This window comes from Oryx dammah, unplaced genomic scaffold (genome assembly GCF_014754425.2).
Source record: "Oryx dammah isolate SB20612 unplaced genomic scaffold, SCBI_Odam_1.1 HiC_scaffold_27, whole genome shotgun sequence".
NCBI lineage: Eukaryota > Metazoa > Chordata > Mammalia > Artiodactyla > Bovidae > Oryx > Oryx dammah.
The window spans coordinates 108,434,573-108,455,882 of record NW_024070211.1 but is presented as its reverse complement, the minus strand read 5'-3'; the positions used below and the strand labels follow the sequence as shown (position 1 = coordinate 108,455,882).

At 42.1% G+C, this 21,310-nt stretch overlaps 1 protein-coding gene across 3 annotated transcripts in view; it reads right to left on the bottom strand.

The window, feature by feature from the left end:
* The window catches only part of CERS6 (ceramide synthase 6), a 314,768-nt gene that overhangs the window by 63,490 nt on the left and 229,968 nt on the right, over positions 1 to 21,310 (bottom strand). For all 3 annotated transcript variants that reach the window (XM_040229272.1, XM_040229275.1, XM_040229274.1), the window contains exons 5-6: positions 16,894 to 16,944; positions 14,495 to 14,587 (exon numbers count right to left, since the gene is read on the bottom strand). In XM_040229272.1, coding sequence (XP_040085206.1) covers positions 14,495 to 14,587; positions 16,894 to 16,944 — 144 coding nt within the window. The remainder of the gene's footprint in view (positions 1 to 14,494; positions 14,588 to 16,893; positions 16,945 to 21,310) is intronic.

Genomic DNA, 21,310 nt, shown 5'->3' with positions numbered 1-21,310 from the left:
GAAATTCACTTTCATTATTATGTATAGCCTCTCAGTTCAGTTCAGTTCAGTCGCTCAGTCGTGTCCGACTCTTTGCGACCCCATGAATCGCAGCACGCCAGGCCTCCCTGTCCAGCACCATCTCCTGGAGTTCACTCAGACTCATGTCCATCGAGTCAATGATGCTATCCAGCCATCTCCTCTGTTGGTCCCTTTTCCTCCTGCCCCCAATCCCTCCCAGCATCAGAGTCCTTTCCAATGAGTCAACTCTTCGCATGAGGTGGCCAAAGTACTGGAGTTTCAGCTTTAGCATCATTCCTTCCAAAGAAATCCCAGGGCTGATCTCCTTCAGAATGGACTGGTTGGATCTCCTTGCAGTCCAAGGGGCTCTCAAGAGTCTTCTCCAACACCACAGTTCAAAAGCATCAATTCTTTGGTGCTCAGCTTTCTTCACAGTCCAACTCTCACATCCATACATGACCACTGGAAAAACCACAGCCTTGACTAGACGGACCTTCGTTGTCAAAGTAATGTCTCTGCTTTTCAATATGCCTTCTAGGTTGGTCATAACTTTCCTTCCAAGGAGTAAGCATCTTTTAATTTCATGGCTGCAATCACCATCTGCAGAGATTTTGGAGCCCAGAAAAATAAAGTCTGACACTGTTTCCACTCTTTCCCCATCTATTTCCCATGAAGTGATGGGACCGGATGCCATGATCTTCGTTTTCTGAATGTTGAGCTTTAAGCCAACTTTTTCACTCTCCTCTTTCACTTTCATCAAGAGGCCTCTACTCTAGTGTAAATATTTATGGGAAAATGTGGAAATGGATTAAAAAATGTGATTTGTTTGGATAATGTTTGTTTAATTATAAAGAGGTAGAGTCCTGCAGGAATGATTCAATTAGCCTATCTCTGATATCAATCCACGAATAAAACCTCATTCACACAAAATCTAGAGACAAATTTATTTCTACACTTTTTCCCCAACAGAGTAGATTTTTCACTCTGGGGACTAAATACATACAGATTTAGGTCCTTGAGGGAGATAACTGTCTCATACAAACATCATTATGAAAATAGTAAGTGCTAAGAAATTAATTGGTTAAAGACTTTAAGCTTGCTATAGTTAGTATTGAAATGTTGTAAAAACCATGTGCTGACATGATGTGAATATCTCTCTCTGCCATTCTTAAAGCAGACATCCTCACTCTTCACCAAATAGGCACATCCAGGTGACTTAACTTTAGAGCAGAGAAAGACAAGCTACAAACTCCAGGCCGAATCTAGCCCTTATTTGTTTTTGTAAATAATATTTTATTAGAACACAGCAACATCCATTTGTTTAATCACTGTTTATGGCAGTGTTCTTGCTATAGTGGTAGAGTTAAATAGTTGCAACGGAGACTGTACAGCTCTCGAGTTTAAAATATTTACTAACTGGCTCTTTAGAAAAAACTTTGATGACCTCCGCCTTAGGGCCACATCAAAGAGCATAGTATGTGAAACGGTCTTGTAATTTGAGATATTGCAATCTCATAGGCTCATGGCTGGCTTCAATACATTTTCTTTAGATAAAGAATAAGTAAGGGGTTTAATTTTCACAGCTGTTCTGAAGCAACCCATTCAGTATTACTTTCAAATTTCAGATAAATTATTTAAAAAAAAAACAGTTTTGGCAGATATCTCCATCAAAATCCTCATGATAAATTATAACTACAACTTTAAGAGCTTTTGAAAAGCTTAAGCTTTTATGAAAACAAGAGCTGTCCTTCTGGATGCAACATTAGTCTCTCTACCGCAACATGTGCCATCACGTTAGAGCTTCTGGGAACATACATAAATGAAATAAAGAACTGCTGTATCAGCAGTGTTTACCCAATCTTTCTCCTGTGTAACAAAGATGGCACCATTTTAAGATCAAGAACTCATAATCTCATGTACTTTGAATTATTTAGTTAATATTTAATCTTCAATTGATTTTATTACTGAGGGGAAAGATGCAATAAAATTTTGTTTGCACAACAGAAAGCAGCAGGATAGTGCCACTGCTTCTCTCCCACTATGCCTGGCCAGAGCCTGGAACTTCGTCTGAGACTCTCTGGAGTCCTCCCTGCTTTCTGCCTCTCTTCCCCTCCAAAGTACGCTCTCCAGATGCACTCCGCTTTGAAGTGATGTAGGTATTTTTCTTAATCATACACACATGTCTTTTTTGTCATTGAATTTTGGGTATTGAGATGTTCTCCATCACTACAAGTCTTGCCAAATTACAAGCGCCAATAGTGAGAAGCCAAAACATCCACCTTCTGGGTGCAGCTGAAATTACTCTTGGTCCAGCCGCACTAATTTGTACAGCTTTTCATTCTAGAAGGGTCACTTCTGGGACATTTAAAATACACCCAACATAACAGTCTTAAGTGATGTGCAAGTTAACAGACTCTGCTCTCCTTTTTATCCGGCATGAAGGTGGGGTGTGGGAAATAATACAGTGGACAAATGGCCAACACCGGATAGCAAATAAACTCATTCAGGTTGAAAACATCCAGAACGATCAGTAGGGGGCAGATTGGGCTCAACTAAAATCTGAGCGATCCCAGAACTCAAAAGCCATCATCCTCACATTTACTGTCAAGCCTGTGCCATGTGTTAGGTTGTGTCTGACTCTGCGACCCCACTGACTGTGGCCCGCTAGGCTCCTCTGTCCGTGGGATTCTCCAGGCAAGAATACTGAGTGGGTTGCCATTTCCTCCTTCAAACCCTGGAGGTTCTAAATGACAAATCAGGTCTCAATTTGGTGCTTTGGATGGAAGAAGAAAAAGTCTCCTCTAGGTCAGCCATGGAGAAGGCGATGGCACCCCACTCCAGTACTCTTGCCTGGAAAATCCCATGGACGGAGGAGCCTGGTGGGCTGCAGTCCATGGGGTCACTAAGAGTTGGACACGACTAAGAAACTTCACTTTCACTTTTCACTTTCATGCATTGGAGAAGGAAATGGCACCCCACTCCAGTGTTCTTGCCTGGAGAATCCCAGGGACGGCGGAGCCTGGTGGGCTGCTGGGATGATGCTGTAAGTTGTCAGGAGGGGTTCAGGGAAACTCTTATTATTATTATCATCAGCCTTATTGTCTCTCTTCTAATTCCTCTTCCTTCCACTGCCTGAACTCCCCGTCTGCCTTCACCAACAGGCAGGACTCTACCTGCAAAACTCACCTGTCACCTTCCCTGCCCCCATGCAGTACTCTGGCCCTTTAGGGATTTTTCCTGCCTGGAAGGCTTTGTATTTTCTCTTCTTTTCTCCAAGCCCCACTCCTATTTGAGTATCTGGTGAGCTTCTATCCACCCTCAGACTTGCCTACTAATTCTCAGGTTTCAGAAGGTTCGGACACGGTGATTTATTCCCAACAACGCCATAAGGCAAGTACTGTCTGAATGCCATTTTATAAAGAAACTGAGGCACGGAGAAGCTGTAAGATTTCTCCAGAGTCACATGGTAAGGAGAGGCTCGAGGCACATCAGCATCTAGTTCTGTGTGACTGGAGAGGTCAGGCGCCCATCACAGTGGACTGCTTCTCAGAAACAAGAGCACAAGGAAGGACGACAATAAGGAAGGTGGCAGCAGGGGGAGGACCCTTCTGAAAACACAGGTAAGTGGGAGCCTATCACACAGAACAAGGTTGCTTCTAGGGGACAGGAAGAGAAGGGGATCGAGAGCAAAGGGGAGGAATAGCCATGAGTGGAAGAGGTGCCTCTTCTTGGGAGGCCAAAGGAGAGGATATGTCATGGGTCTGTTTATATTTAAGGGGATAGAAATGGAGGGAATTCACTGAGTCAGGGACATTGTTAGATAGATAGATAGATAATAAGCCTAAGTAGACGGGTTCCCAAGACTCCTAGGATGACTTATGGGAAACTCTCCAGGGGAAGCAGAATGAAATCTCCTAATAGAAGTGAAAGTGAAACTCACTCAGTCGTGTCTGACTCTTTGCGACCCCTTGGACTATACAGTGCATGGGATTCTCCGGGCCAGAATACTGGAGTGGGTAGCCTTTCCCTTCTCTAGGGATCTTCCCAACCCAGGGATCGAAACAGAGTCTCCTGCATTGCAGGCAGATTCTTTACCAACAGAGCTATCAGGGAAGCCCCTCAAAAGGGGACACTGTGGCTGCATGGGCCAGGAAAACAACCTGGACCTCCTACGTGGCAGGCAAGACTTCTGCCACTGAACCACCCATGCACCAATGAAAGTGATACTTTCCAAATGTCAGTAGCATCTCTCAAGGGAGGGTGGGATCCCTGAGGGCCTGGACTTAAGGACCCAGAGCCCTGGAGCAACAGCACTGTGTTGGTCCCGGGTGTAGGTCTCTCTGTAATGTGGCAATGCTGTGGCCCTTGGCACCACCCTGGAAGAAGAGGTTCCTGCTGTCACTTCTCATGCTTGGACAGCAGTAGATGCCACCACAATACCCCAGGGCTGTCGCCAGGCTGGTCATCTGTGAGATTTAAAGATGCTTAAGAGCATCTCTGGTGAGGTGCTTGGGAGTTTGATTGCTGGAACAAGCTACTAATTTTGAATAAAATCTCATAAAATTGCCCCCATAAGACATTTCTCCCCCTGCCACTCCACCCCAGACAAGACTGTTCTATTGTTCTCCCACCAGCCTGCACACAGCCCTGGGTTGAAATGCTCTGATCATCAGTGGTGGCTTACTGAAGAGAGCTGCCTTTTCTTCCCTTCTTTGATTCTGAAGTCACTACAGTGAGAAAAAAAAACAAAAAACAGAAAGAGCCCTCAGAGTCAGCAGTACCTGCCTTGGAAGAAACCTAAGCTTGGAGGGCAGGATCTTGCTACTCCAGTCATAAGTGAACACACAAAAGAACAACTTGGCGCCTCTGTGAGAGTGGTTAAGTGGTCTGCCTGCCAGTGTCTACAAGTAGCAGCACGGAGGTCACCCAGGGAGAATTCTACATCATCCTCCACCCTCTCAGGATGATCGAGTGTCATCTGGTGTGATTTCAACCTTTCCAGCAAAGAGAGGAGATGCTGATACAATCTGAGGCATCACCCGAGAGTCATATCCTTGTTGTTCATTGTTCAGTCGCTCAGTCATGTCAGAATCTTTGCGACCCCACGGACTGCAGCACGCCAGGCTTCCCTGTCCTTCACCACCTCCCAGAGCTTGCTCAAACTCATGTCCATCAAGTCGGTGATGCCATCCAACCGTCTCGTCCTCTGTTGCCCCCTTCTCCCCCTGCCTTCAATCTTTCCCAGCATCAGTGTCTCTTCCAATAAGTCAGCTGTTTGCATCAAGGTGGCCAACGTATTAGAGCTTCAGCTTCAGCATCAGCCCTTCCAATGAACATTCAGGACTGATTTCCTTTAGGATGGACTGGTGTGATCTCCCTGCAGTCCACGGGACTCTGGAGAGTCTTCTCCAAGACCACAGTTCAAAAGCATCAGTCCTTCAGTACTCAGTCTTCTTTATAGTCCAGCTCTCACATCTGTACGTGACTATTGGAAAAACCATTGCTTTGACTATACAGATCTTTGTTGGCAAAGTAATGTCTCTGCTTTTTAATACACTGTCATATCCTTAGGAAAGAATTAAAAATAATCTAGGGACACTCCTGGAGGTCCAGTGGTTAACTGGTTAAGACTCTGTGCTCCCAGTGCAGGGGGGCACTGGTTCCATTGCTGGTCTGGGAAGTAAGATCCCGCATGCTCCACAGCACAGCCAAAATAAATAAGTAAAGTAAAGAGATGTTTTCTTAAAAAGAATAAAAATAATCTAGATGAGCAATTCTTAAATGTTCTGGTGTCAGGAGCATATTCTTAAAAATTATTGAGGACATCAAAAATTGTTTGTTTATGTGGGTCATATCTATCAGTATTTACCACATGGGACATGAAAACTGGGAAAAATTTAAAAAGATGTAAAACATGTTTATTAATTTATTTTAAATAAAATTCATTATGTTAATTAATATACATATATTTATAAAAAATAACCAATTTTCCAAAACTTTAAAAATATCATGAACAGAGTGGCACTGTTTTCAGTTCTGTTCAGTCCACTCGCTCAGTCGTGTCCGACTCTTTGTGACCCCATGAATCGCAGCACGCCAGGCCTCCCCGTCCAGCACCAACTCCCGGAGTTCACTCAGACTCACGTCCACCGAATCGGTGATGCCATCCAGCCATCTCATCCTCTGTCGTCCCCTTCTCCTGCCCTCAATCCCTCCCAGCATCAAAGTCTTTTCCAATGAGTCAGCTCTTCACATGAGGTGGCCAAAGTACTGGAGCTTCAGCTTTAGCATCATTCCTTCCAAAGAAATCCCAGGGCTGATCTCCTTCAGAATGGACTGGTTGGACTTCCTTGCAGTCCAAGGGACTCTCAAGTGTCTTCTCCAACAACACAGTTCAAAAGCATCAATTCTTTGGCGCTCAGCCTTCTTCACAGTCCAACTCTCACGTCCATACATGACCACTGGAAAAACCATAGCCTTGACTAGACGGACCTTTGTTGGCAAAGTAATGTCTCTGCTTTTCAATATGCTACCTAGGTTGGTCATAACTTTTCTTCCAAGGAGTAAGCGTCTTTTAATTTCATGGCTGCACTCACCATCTGCAGTGATTTTGGAGCCCCCCAAAATAAAGTCTGACACTGTTTCCACTGTTTCCCCATCTATTTCCCAAGAAGTGATGGGACCGGATGCCATGATGATCTTTGTTTTCTGAATGTTGAGCTTTAAGCCAACTTTTTCACTCTCCTCTTTCACTTTCATCAAGAGGCTTTTTAGTTCCTCTTCATTTTCTGCCATAAGGGTGGTGTCATCTGCATATCTGAGGTTATTGATATTTCTCCTGGCAATCTTGGTATTGTTTTACATGATTGCAAATCTCTTTGATGCCTGTCTCATGCTGGTTTCATCATGGCATATATATTCAATCTGTTGCCCAGTTATTTTGGTTAAAGTATGTAAAGAAAATCTAGTATCACACAGTTGGAAATGGGAGAAGTATCTTAATAGTCTTTTTCAGATAGTTATGGTTATTTTCCCTTGATATTCCAAACCTTGACAAGAGGGACATTCTTAAAGGTTACATGCAATATGGAATTTAAAATTATATCAATAAAATTTTCATGTTCTGTTACGTAAAATCTTTTGGTCTGTCTTGACCTTTGAATGGATCTTTCACTCAAGCATACTTTCGGAGCATCGTGCATCATTTGGAAAACACTGGCTCATGGAGTTAAAGAAACATTTTTGCACGATGTGTTAAAAACCACATTTACTGTCATCACTACCAATCTCCTGAGAAAAGTCTTTAAGTATTGAGATGCTATACAACTCTTGCTGGTGGACACAAGTCTTCTAAAAAAATCTAATTTTTTCTTGAAAGTTTGAGTTTTATCATTGACAACAAATAATGTCAACGGTTTTACTTGAAACACCTCGATAAGTTCACTCTGTGCATTTTCAGTAATGTGTCTACCAAATACACACAATGGAATAACTGTAATTTGTCATTCTTTCAAGTAAAAATTAGATTTTGGGGGGGGGGAAGCAACTAGCACAGCCCTCAGTGGAAAACACCAACCGCATGTGACTTTTCTTGAGACACACTGGATGTTGTTCTGCAGCAGAAGCTCTTCCTGGCTCCTTCCCGTTTCATCAGACAAAATAAAAAAAAATTAAACGTACACTCAAGAATTAGAGATTTAATAAATTAACACTTTTTACTAATTCAACAAGAGCATTCTCAAGTAAAACCGACATTTTTCCTTCCTGCAAGCATGTGGCAGAGAGGAATACAAAAGCTACTACTTATACTGTTTGGTGCCATTGCTAGCAATTTTGCCATTACTTTTGCATGATCAGTGTAACGTTCAATGCAGTGAGAAAGGTAAATGACATCCCAGCATTATTATGATTTCAGTTTTAATGTTGTAGATCTTCTGAAAGGGTCTCAGGAATCTCTAGGTGTCTGAAGACCACACTTTGAGAACTGCTATTTTTACAAATGACTTCCAAATACTGTTCTGCTGCTGCTGCTGCTGCTAAGTCGCTTCAGTCGTGTCTGACTCTGTGCGACCCCATAGACAGCAGCCCACCAGGCTCCGCCGTCCCTGGAATTCTCCAGGCAAGAATGCTGGAATGGGTTGCCATTGTCTTCTCTGAAAATACTATTCTAGGAGGTGATAATTAGCCAGATTATTAACAGTAGTTGTGCCAGTTAGGATAAGCTAGATCATGTGGCAATAATGAAACCCTTAAAATCTCAGTGGTTTATAACAAGAGTCTATGTCTTATTCTATTGTATGTTACCAACTAGCTGGGCATGGGGCGCTCTGTTTATTGCCATCACTTAGGGACCCAGATGGAGCAGCCTGCATCTCAAAGGTTATTAATTGCTATGAAAGTGAAAGTGGTTAGTCTCTCAGTTGTGTCTGACTCTGCAACTCTATGGACTGTAGCTCCCCAGGCTCTTCTGTCCGTGGGATTTTCCAGGCAAGAATACTTGGGAGTACTTGGAATGGGTAGCCATTCCCTTCTCAAAGGGATCTTCCTGACCCAAGGATCGAACTGGGTCTCCGGTACTGCAGGCAGATTCTTTACCATCTGAGCCACCAGGGAAGCCCCATCATGCTAGAGGGAAAAGAGACTCTAGTGGGTCTCACACTAGCAATTCCATTACATCATTGACTAAGTCAGTTCTGCTCACAGCCTACCAGCCATCTGGTCATATCCAACCACAAGAAGGGGCATGGCTGAGTGTACCATCCTCAAGCATGTGCTTGAGAGTAGAGAGCTGGCAATATTTGGTGAGTCACACTGACAACTACAGTACTAGCCAACACTTATGGGCTGTTGTTATGTGCTGTGCACGGTTTCAACAGCTTGTATCACTTATCTATGCTCATAACACTCCCATGAGGTAGGTTATATGAACTCTATTCTTTGGATCAGGACACAAAGGCACAAAGAGGTAGCTACATTGCTCAAGGTCACACCAAATTAGGAGAGGTGCTGGAAGGGTAGAAGGACTCCAGAGCCCATGGCTTCAACTTCTAAGAAGACACATAACCCATGATTTTCCCCAGTCTTAAGCAAAATGAGAGAGATAAAAACTTCTCATAACTATAAATAGAAAGGATTGTCCTTTTTTTTCCCTTTAAAATCTTTTCTCTTTTAAAATGTTAAGATGTCCTTTCTTTTATGAAGTAATTTCCTTACCAGCAAAAGTAAAAGGTTGGCAACTTTAACTCCTTTTCCTAATGATTTCTGCTCATTTTAACTGATCAAAAGTAGAAAAATTTGTGACCACTAGTTTAGGAGGTTTTTTGATTTCTTTTTGGTCCTAGCACTATGCTTTGATTCAACCAAATTTTAGTCATTATGTGTTGGGTACCGCTCTGAGTTCTGTCAACCATTGTACTAGATAGATGGTTTCATGGACATTATTTTATTTAATTCTATGCCATACTGCTTCCTTATTAAAAGATTAAAACATGCTTTTTTTTTTTTAATCCTAAAGCTAATTGAAACAGGAAAGACCTGGAGCATGGCAGGCTCCCATAAGGCAGCTAAAGTACTCAAAGCAATAGATACCAGCAATTTTCCACAAAAGTTACCAAAGAGCAAACACAAGCTTCTCAATAAGTTTCTCACTAAACTTCATCATCACCTCTCTCTGTCAGGGATCTTTCATGAGATGAAATTTTCTCTCAGGTTAAAGACCAAAAGAGCAATAAGTTGATTTCACCAGCTGTGTCCTGGAACTCAACCATGGGTGATTTTTTGCAAAGCACTCTAAACACAAGCAAGGTTCATTGGCCGAAGGCCCAGGGACACAAGGCTTGCACACCAGCAAGCTGTTCTGAGCTCCAACATAGTCATATTTATTAACTTCCATTAGAAAATTTAGGTGTACAGGATAAATACTTATTGTGAACAGGTGCTGGAAAACAGAATCTTAATAAAAATTAAGCCTTGGGAAATAAAAGGTGATTCAAACAATATTGAATACCAAGAATATACCTGTTTTTTTTTTTTAATAAGGTACCTTAATGATTTTTTTTTTTTTTACAAAAGAAGAAAGGCAAAAAGGAAGAGAAGGAGAGCAGAATGGGCAGAAGAAGAAAGAAGGAAGGAAAAAAATCCTCAAAAAGATACACATACCTTGGTGGCATACAATAGAATACTTAAATTATGAGTCCATTATACCAAATGATTGCCTCTTGACTGCACCTCTTCTCTGGGAATATTAATAGCATGTATGTCATCACTGACCAAATAAGTACCAACCCTGGAGATGACCAAGAGAGGCAAGGTGTTCTATCACCATAGAGATGAAAGTTCTCCAATCATTTTTAAACTCCAGATTCTGCTTGGCAACAGAGCAATAAAAAAAAAAAAAAGATGGCAATACTAGGACATTTCTAGAGGGGGAGAGTTTGTGAATATAAAAGCCATTTTTAGAAAGACTTGTGAACCAATTAAATCACAAAGTTATTTATGAACCTCACATTTTAAGGTATTGATTCTAACAGCTGGGGGCATGCATTTAGATCAAACATTTATAAATTCTGGTCCCTATTTGAAAACGGTTATTCAAGTTCATTGCTATTTGATAGGGCAAGTAAAGAAATATTTTTATAACCTTTCTATTTAACCACTATATGTATAGACTTCAGAAATTGATTATCATGGGTGTCAATGGGTGTCTTCAAACATCTCTATTCTATAATTAGGAGGAGGGTTGTTTTTAGAGGGTGAGGGCTTAGTTAACAGTTGCAGTATAGAAGGTGGGGATGTATTTGGCAACAGAATATACCAGAAGTCCTTGCTGATGACTGGAATGGCAGGTCTTTCGGGTGGGAGGGAAGTGAGGCGGGAACCCCCGAGGATCTGCAGTGGCTGTAGCCATGGTTTGAAGGAAAAAAGGAAGGATTAATGAGCAACTCACTAATGAGAGATAGCCACAGCACAGAAGACCTTCTTTATTAAAATCTGTGCAGAGTAACAAGCACATATGGTAGTAGCCAAATTCCCATTTTGTATAAGAAACAAGACTAAGCCAGCTGTACCAGGAACGTTCAAAGGTACTCTGACCAAGGGGAAAAGGAAGAGGAGCCAGATGGCCACAGCAAGCTATAGTGTTGACCAGAAAGTGTATATATTATTAATTTAGCAACACTGACAACATGTACAGGCCTGAATAAATTCCATTTTCATGGACCTCACTGTAAAATGCCACTTTTCGTAGGCTTTCTCTGCACTGATGCAAGATAAGTGAAAAGCATACAAAATGATACACTTTAGCCCTTGAAATGAATCCACTTATAATTACTATTAAGAAAATGGTAATTTGTCATAAAACAATGAAGTCGCTGTGAGTCCTCTTGCTCAGTGAAGAGACACGGTGCCTGCATGCTGAGGAAGCTCAAGCGAGAGGAAGTGGCTTGGTGAGGACTAGGCTCCTGGGGGCCAAGTAGCAGTCAGTTTTGCTTCCATTCATCTCTGACCCAAGATGGCATTCCTAATTGTCATGAAGCAAAAAGAGGAACAAATAAAGTGGCAAAGAATGGCAGAAGGCCCATTGCCTCTAAAGTCAGGAGCATGGAGGGGCAAGTCAGCACAAGATTGTGGACACATCCAATGGCTCATCTATGAGGAATCACGGGACTGTGCTTGGTGAACTTGGGCTCTAATTTATTCCCACATTGTACAGCCTTGAAAATTCACTGTACATCAATTTTCTCAATTAGAAGTTGGGAAGAACAGTCAAAACTCCTTCTTTGTTATACAAGTGTTTTCTGTGACTACCTGGAAAAATATCTCCTCAAAAGAAAAATACAATCTGTATTCTTCAGCCTTAAGAAGGCCATTTCGACACATGCTACAACATGGATGAACCGGAGGCCACTGTGCTAAGTGAAATATGTCAGTCACAAAAGGACACATGTGGTGGGATTCCACTTAAATGAGGTAAGGAGTCATCAAATTCATAGAGACAGGAAGTAGAATGGTCGTTTTCAGTGATGGGGTTGGAGGTGGCAGGAATGGGGATTTGTTGACTAATGGGTACAGAATGTCAGCTCCACAACATAAAAGGGGTTCTGGAAATGGGTTGCACAACAGTGTCAATGTGCATAACACTACTGAACTGTACACTTAAAAATAGTGAAGATGGTAAATTTTATGTTTTGATTTTTCCCAAAATGAATGATTTCAAAAATAAATAAAACGCACAACAGGCCTGGCACGGTGGAGAGCATCACTCTACAAGCATTGACTACAGGACTGAAGAAGACTCCTTGTGTAAGAGAGACAAGATCTAACTGGCTTATCATCACTGAAAGATCTTTAAACATTTTTTCAGAAACGGACCCAAGCATTTGGTGCCATGAGTAAGGGAACCACCAATTACAAGCCTCAGCCCTGACAGGAACCATCCACCTCTGAGAATCAGATGACACAAACCGCATTAAGGCTGTGCTGCCAGGAAAGACAGCCGTTTGCCAGTCAAGTAAGCCACTGCCACAGGAGACTGGAGGGAGCAGACCTAAGGGAGGTGATGCAGGTGCTGCCGCTGCCGCTGCTAAGTCGCTTCAGTCGTGTCCGACTCTGTGCAACCGCATAGACGGCAGCCCGCCAGGCTCCCCCGTCCCTGGGATTCTCCAGGCAAGAGATGCAGGTACTAGGGTAAATGCTTCTTAGCTGCCACTTGGACATTTTGCACTTTGGCAGATTACTGATCTAACCAAGAAATGGTTTGTTACAGTGCTGTGATCCCTCACAACGCACAGTACTATTTGCAAAGAAGCTTAGAAGATATCCATTCGCAGTCAGAAGACATTCTGATGAATCCATTTACTCATTCACACTAAACTTACGGAGCCCCACCCCAGGCAGGTGCACTGACAGTCACGAGAGGTATAAAGATGAACATATCCTGCTCTTTGCCTGCCAAGTCTGGTAGAGGGAGATAGATTCCAGCCACAGGCAAAGTCTTGTAAAAAACAAAGATGTCATGGAAAAAATGTGTTTGAACAATGGAGAGACGATATTTGTAACTAAGACAGATCTGTGTGTCAGGGGGAGGAGAGACTGGAGTGGTGGGTTGGAATCATGGTGACAAACCTGAATATCTCCCCAGGTAGTCTGGCTTTGTTTTGAAGATTTGAGAAACGTAACTCTTAGATGGCAGGTAGACAAGAATAACTACTTAGAAAGGAGGGCCATTTAAGAGGCTGCTGTAATAGATTAAGCAAAAAAGGACTCAAACTAAATGTGTCAGTGACACTAAGGAAGTAGGTACGAGGAGAGCAAAGGAAGGCTTCTAGCTTACACGACTATTGGGGACAAATATTAGTGGAGGAAGAGCAAGACTAGGAGAAGACAATGTCTTCAGTTGGGAACACTTTGTATTATGGCTCAGACTTCTCATTCGTAAAAGGAAAATGAATAATAGATGATCAGCTGGGATCTTAGCACTGTGGTGAGGATTAAATGGTGAAATAACAAGAAGAAGATCATACTTTCATTTATCATTAGTTTTGTGTAAGTGTGGAACCCAGAGATTTGGGACAGGAGACAGTTGGGAGTTACTGGTACAGACCTAATTGTTAATAGTGCCAAAGGGTGTAAGCTGGATCACCCAGGGAGATGACATCCTGTAATCTAGGACCAGACCCTGGTGCATGCAAATATGCAGAACATGGGGGTGGGGGCTGGAGTGGAGGCCAGCAGAGACGGCTTTGAAGAAGTGATCCAAATATGAGTATCTGGAAAAAACAGCTTCACGGAAAAAAAAAAAAAAAACAACAACAGTGAACAGCCAAAAGCACCAATTCTGGCCAGAAGCTGATAAGATGAGAACTAGAATGAGACGGTTTAACACTGAAGAGGTCAAGAGTACCATGAGCAAAAGCTACTCCAGTGAAGGATAGGGTGAAAGCCAGTTACAGCTCACTTAGGAATGTTGTATTTTCCTGACATATTTTGACATTACATAACTCTTTATTTGGAGAAATCTTCATTCTTTAGGGCTGGAACACTGAGCTTTCACTCTCTCCCAGGAGTCACAGATACAATTTTTCCTCTTCATTTCATTTGGACAACAGAGGGACTTGGGACTCAGACTGAGAGGAAATTAATGCCATTAAGAATCATTCAGTTCAGTTCAGTCGCTCAGTGGTGTCCGACTCTTTGCGACCCTATGAATCGCAGCACGCCAGGCCTCCCTGTCCATCAGCAACTCCCAGAGTTGCTATATTTTATCACTGAGAAAAGAACACTAGGTTTGGGGTTGGGGGAGAGTGAAGAGACAATGGGATTAAAATATAGAACAGCACAAACAAAAGTAGAGAATCTTCTATAATAATGCCAAAAGTCATACTAATTCAGTACTGATGGGAGAACAGAAGTGGGTGCTTCTGAGACTCTACACCCATCTGCCAAGGGTCACGAAAAACACCTATCTGCAAGTCCTTTACAACATACCAACTCTTACCTTTCTTTTGATATCAGTGAACTGGGAAAACATTAAAGACCAATAAAACGACAGCTCCAGGATATAATAGTAGTGAAGGTCAGGGGTGAGTGGCTGAGGATCAAAGAGAAAAAGGCACGATTAATAATTAATAGGAAACCAAATCTGTTTCAAACATCTCAAGCTCATTCCTGGAAAGTGACATGGTCTTACACCTCCACAAATTCCAGCCCCACTCTCTCTGTTAATAAGAGAGTTTTGAAGGATTCCTCTAATCCACAGCTTGATGGAATTAGTTTTGTTTCATCTCCAACCAGAAAAGTGCCAACTGGTATGAACATTTGGCATTGGTACCCAATTTGCGATTAATTTCAACAATCGCATTTATGGTTCTCTGACATGTGTCTCTACAAGATTCCTTTAGGCAACTTGCAAAAAAATTCTAACACATACACAGAAAGAATAAATCTGGACAATTCCCATGAGATTCTTTGAGATTCCTGTACTCAATTCTGTGAGTACAGGGACCAGCGGAGGTGAAAGAAACTGGAGTACTATATGAGTCATGGAGGCACAGTTTCAGATTCTGTCTTAATTGGAGCTTTTTTGTTTTTAGAAAATGTCCTATACATTGTAAAGATTTTTAAAAAGATAATTCAAAAATATTTATTACAAGATCAGGAGGACAAGGAAGCTGCTAAGAGATACCAGGTTAGGCACCTACCAGGGAATCTGAGATCAAGCCCCAGTTCTACAGTTTAAGTAGTTATAAAACTTGGGCCTTGTTTACTTATTGGAAAATGGAGGTAACATCTGCTTTACCTGCCTCAGAGGTCCAGGAATGAGGAGAGGCTCAGAGAGGCAGTGGAAATCAATGCTATTTATTTTGCACATAAATCCATAAAGACAAAACAGAGTTTTAAAAAAACATTTTTGATGAGTTGTTTTTGATTGTTTCTCTGAGTTATACTGAAATAACTTGATTTCCCCAATGAATGAAAGACCTTTGAAACTCATTACATGAACACATCCACACCACTGCATACAAGCAATAGTATACATGGTAAATACAATTGAAACTGAAATGCTCTGTAAACCAGTAACAGCATAATGACTAAGTCGTGTGAGAAGCACTCACTTAACTACCAACTTTAAGCATGGACACCAAGAAAACAGTTGTTCCCCTCATCTATCTTTGTCCACAAAACACACGAGGAACAGGATCCTTTCCATGCAGTATGCCATTACAGGACACAGAACTGTAAACGACAATATTCTGAGTATAATATTTAAGTCCATAAAACAGCAGTTGCGACTGAGAATTACAATTGTGTGCAGCAAGTGGTTGCTTTCACACTTTAGTCTCGATCAGATGGCCTTGGAATGTTCAGCTCTCTCTGACCATGTCATGTTGTTGATTTTCAGTCTTTCCTAATTTGAATAAACCATGTGAAAGAGATGGAAATGCAAACTGGAATCCCCATTTCAATGTGTTCCTAGCCTTGAGCTTGTCCTAAGGAATAGCCAACGCCACTCCCAATCCCCTGTTGCAACACAGTGTGTAATAAAGAAGAAGCAGGGCACGCCTGCTGTCCATTAACTTTGTTAGACCAAATGCCTCTAAAAAGGCAATCTATAGAATCCCAAACTCAAAAATCCACATTGCTTACTACAATGTCAATCTCTTTATTTTATCAACAAAACACATGGCTGTATTTGTTTCTCTTAAATAATATATCTCAGTTGAACTAGAAATTCTAGAACTGTTTCAGCAAGACATTTCTAGAGAAGTCCCACTTTGATATTCAAATAGTAACTGAGCTAGAGATCACAACACATGGTAATATTACTAAATTCAAGATCTGAGGCAAGGGTATATCTGTGGGCAGGGATCTGAAATGCTTTCTGTCTGGGATATGATTTTAATCTCATTTTCAACAATGCTATTTTTGTCTATGTGTAACAGGACAAGCCCATTTTTCCATGCTCAGGGATATGGTATTTGATTTACATCTATAGAGGCTGCTCCTAAGCCATAGAATGAACCCAATTCAGCATGCCTATCCCAGCTCCTTACTCAAGCTTTGTCCACTAGCTGTTGAGACAGGCCAGGGCTATTATCAGCCCAAATGCAGATGAGCTATTAGAAGGAGGACTTATCCACCTACTGAAGTGATCATATCTTACTCTTCAGCAAACACCTTCCACACTTCCTCCATCTGCTCAAGCAAGTGAACACTGATTCTGAACTAACAGAAAGTACCTTCCTCACTAGGCTATATCCACCATCAAGCAGCAGGGGCAAGGTGGGGACAAAAAGCAAGGTGGCTGCCCAACCTGCTGGGACCTGCCAGAAACCATGGTGCTGGCTTAGGAAGAGCTCTCCATGTGTAAAAATCCAGACAGCAATGCGTCCTTACCTGATAGGGGTAGTTGTACCAGCAATGCTTTGTATTCCACAGCCAGGGGGTCTGAAAAACACAACAGAGAAACCATTTTACATGTTTTGGAAAAGACGCAGGATAAGAGAAGTTTATGACAGATTCTGGCCTCCCAATATTTCGGGATTTCAATAATCTACCTGTGTGAGAACTGAAGGATTTAGTACAATCGGGAATGGGAGAGCAAAGAAATGAAGAGTCCGTCATGCATTCTCTCTGCGGAATCCTCTAAACTCAACCGGCAGTATTTCAGGCTACTTCTAGGATAGAGTCCTGGATGGCACTTTTTTATATTGTGCTGGTTCAGTAGACACATTCCTGCTAGGTAACCAGCCTCAACAGCAGAGTTCTTCAAGTGTCTCACTAAGATCCATTGCAAATCCTCCATCTCACTATATCAATAAACAATGTTGACAGTTGATGCACATTTCTTTGAAACTCCTCCAATTCATTGTTCACCAAGCAACATTATTCATCAATTGTTTCATGCCTTGACTGGGGTCAGGAGCAGGCAGGTACACTTATTTCAGTTGGACTAGCTCTGACTAATTCCAGGCCTGAGTAGATTAACCCTTACAGTACACTCCACCCCTGACTCGTTGTCAAGGTCTTTTTAAGAAAAAACAATCTTTCTTAATTTAACATAATCACTTGCCTTACCACATTGTAAAATTAAAGAGAACATCTAAGTATACACACAGATTCCAAACATTTTTAGTAAGCAGGTAGAGTTGGTATGGATTTGAACAGACAGCTCAACCATCCCCTAACACCAGCACAAACTTTCTCATATTTCTGTACTAACTTTACAATTCTTTTGCATCCCTAATCTTGGTGGTATATATCTATATACATCTGATACACATCTCTGTATTTCTAATTATTAGGAAACATAATCTATCATTAATCCAATCTGTGTGTAGGTTTATATATCTCAAAATAATAAAATTGTCATTGAAAGATTAATGTCAGATATATTTGTACTGACCTAACCTTCCTGTCAGACTTTATATTTTGGGCTCCAAAATCACTGCAGATGGTGACTGCAGCCATGAAATTAAAAGACGCTTACTCCTTGGAAGGAAAGTTATGACCAACCTAGATAGCATATTCAAAAGCAGAGACATTACTTTGCCAACAAAGGTCCGTCTAGTCAAGGCTATGGTTTTTCCAGTGGTCATGTATGGATGTGAGGGTTGGACTGTGAAGAAAGCTGAGGGCCGAAGAACTGATGCTTTTGAACTGTGGTGTTGGAGAAGACTCTTGAGAGTCCCTTGGACTGCAAGGAGATCCAACCAGTCCATTCTAAAGGAGATCAGTCCTGGGATTTCTTTGGAAAGACTGATGCTGAAGCTGAAACTCCAGGACTTTGGCCGCCTCATGCGAAGAGTTGACTCATTGGAAAAGACTTTGATGCTGGGAAGGATTGGGGGCAGGAGGAGAAGGGGATGACAGAGGATGAGATGGCTGGATGGCATCACTGACTCAATGGATATGAGTTTGAGTGAACTCCGGGAGTTGGTGATGGACAGGGAGGCCTGGTGTGCTGCGATTCATGGGGTCGCAAAGAGTCGGACACGACTGAGCGACTGAACTGAACTGAACTGAACTAAAGCTTCGTGTTTGGTCCCAGGTCCTGTAAGAGCAAAAGTTGCTCCCATCTGCACTAGGATAACTTAGTTGTCTCTCTGAAAGCCATAGAGGTATCTTCCCACCTTGCATTGATGACAATGAGGATGAGGAGGATATTACAGAGTATTTGTAGAGTTCTCCCTATGACCATACACTTTTTTTTTGGAGGATACATTGTTTTTTGAGAATTTTCCTCCATGATCTATTATTTATTTAACCAATTAAAAAGTTGTTTCTCTTTCAAAGTGAAAGTGCTGGTCATTCACTCGTGTCTGACTCTTTGTGATCGCATAGATTGTAGCCTGCCAGGCTCCTCTGTCCATGGAATTTTCCAGGCAAGATTACTGGGGTGGGTTGCCATTTCTCACTCACATGTATGGACTCATTTAATCCTTATAGTAAGTAGCAGTAGTATTTCCCTCATTTTATAGATAGGTAAATTCAGACCCTGATCCCACAGTTAACTGCCTCGGTTAAACAGCCAGGCAGGACCAGAGCTGCATATCAAGCTCAGACTGTCTGGTCTTAAAGCCAAACATAGCCACTGTGACTCTGCCTTTAAGTCTGATAAAAAGTGAACCAGGCGTTAGTTCAGGGAGCTAGGCAGAAGTAAAGAGCCATGCCATGCCCTAAACCTAATGATGTTCGGGGATCTTTATAGCCTCGTTTGACTTAGGCACTCCTGGTTCTCCTTCCTTTTTTCCTGCTTTCGCCATTTGCTACCTGTGCAATGCTATACATATCATGTAGTCTCTCTCTATGCTCCAAACGTCCTGGATGCCCAAGCTGCCTGTCTGACTGTCTTCTCCATTTCTCATGTGCATGACATTGAGGTTTATGACTGACCAACCTCATGCGGTGATTATAAAGATCAAATGAGTGAACAAGTGAAAAAATGAGGCAGAGCCTTCAGAAGTTTGATTGTCTTCTATAAACAACACAAGTCCATTGAGGAAGACATAGAAAATATTGAAAATAATAATAAAAATAATTGAATTCTTGTCACTACTAACATTTTAATATACAGCCCATTTTGAGCCTCTTTTCTATATAATATAGATATTGATACAGACATGGATAGATTTGTCCTTAAACACACACATACACACATTATTTTTAAATTTGGGCACAACACAGAAAAATCTATTTTAAAGTAGAGCACAAATATTATTTATTGCCTTTCTCTCTGATAAAACTGTTTACTATCTCTACAATGGACTGAAAGTCCCTGAGGGAAAACTATGTCATATTCTCATGTTTCTCTCTCCAGCATGACACACTCAAGGTGACAGTTCAGCATTCATTACTGAATGCTAATGAAAAGGAATACAGAATTAAATCCAAGACCTATAAAAAGCCTTGTAGTATTTTTCTGAATGTATCAATCCCCAGTGCACAGGGCAAGGGTGTGCTTGCTTCTAAAGACATAGCGGAAATCTCCTCCACTATATTCATCCTTCCCATTACAGACAAAAGAGCAAAGGTATGACTCCTACTGACACCCATCATTTAGAGCTTCCCTTCCTTTGTGAGCTTCTCCTAACCCCCAGGCTTTTCTCTGGGTGCATCGGATGTGCATCGCCTAGACCTGCTTGTATCACGTGTGAAAGTGGACTGATCTGCAGAAACAGTAGGTAAGTCTTTGTCTCTCACTGGGTTCTGCCTCCTTAAAGCAGGAGTAAAGAACACTGAGAATTTGATGGGGCTACCAGGGCCATGGGATTCCCAGGGGGCAGAGCGGTAAAGAACCTGCCTGCCAATGCCGCAGATTCAGGTTTGATACCTGGGACAGGGAGGTTCCCTGGCGAAGGAAATGGCAATCCACTCCAGTATTCCTGCCTGGGAAATCCCATGGACAGAAGGAGCCTGGTGGGTTATAGTCCATGGGGTCACAAAAAGAGTCGGATACAACTTAGAGACTAAACGACCACAAACAACAACCACTACCAGGGCCATAGCTCAGCTTGCAAGCTTGCCAGTCAAACATGTAAATAAGCACTGGCACATACTTATTTCACAGTGCATGTTCATGTGTACTTCCTACTTTGATGATACTAGATATTAATATATTCCATATGCTACATTTTTCTAGGGTCTCATGTTCAGTTCAGTTCAGTAGCTCAGTCGCGTCTGACTCTTTGCGACCCCATGAATTGCAGCACGCCAGGCCTCCCTGTCCATCACCAACTCCCGGAGTTCACTCAGACTCACGTCCATCGAGTCCGTGATGCCATCCAGCCATCTCATCCTCTGTCGGTCCCTTCTCCTCCTGCCCCCAATCCCTCCCAGCATCAGAGTCTTTTCCAGTGAGTCAACTCTTCGCATGAGGTGGCCAAAGTCCTGGAGTTTCAGCTTCAGCATCATTCCCTCCAAAGAAATCCCAGGGCTGATCTCCTTCAGAATGGACTGGTTGGATCTCCTTGCAGTCCAAGGGACCCTCAAGAGTCTTCTCCAACTCCACAGTTTAAAAGCATCAATTCTTTGGCGCTCAGCCTTCTTCACAGTCCAACTCTCACATCCATACATGACTACTGGAAAAACCATAGCCTGACTAGATGGATCTTTGTTATGGTCCCTCAAACTCTTTGAGACAGAATAAATGCTGTCTTTCCCAAAAAACAGATGAGAAGACAAGTCCACGAAAAGGTGATTCTCCTGATTTCTAATAGCTCAACACAAGTGTATGAATCTGGATTGCTGCTTATAATTTAATGCATTAGGTATAACATCTTTAGTTTCAACTGATATCATAAATCTATTGTTT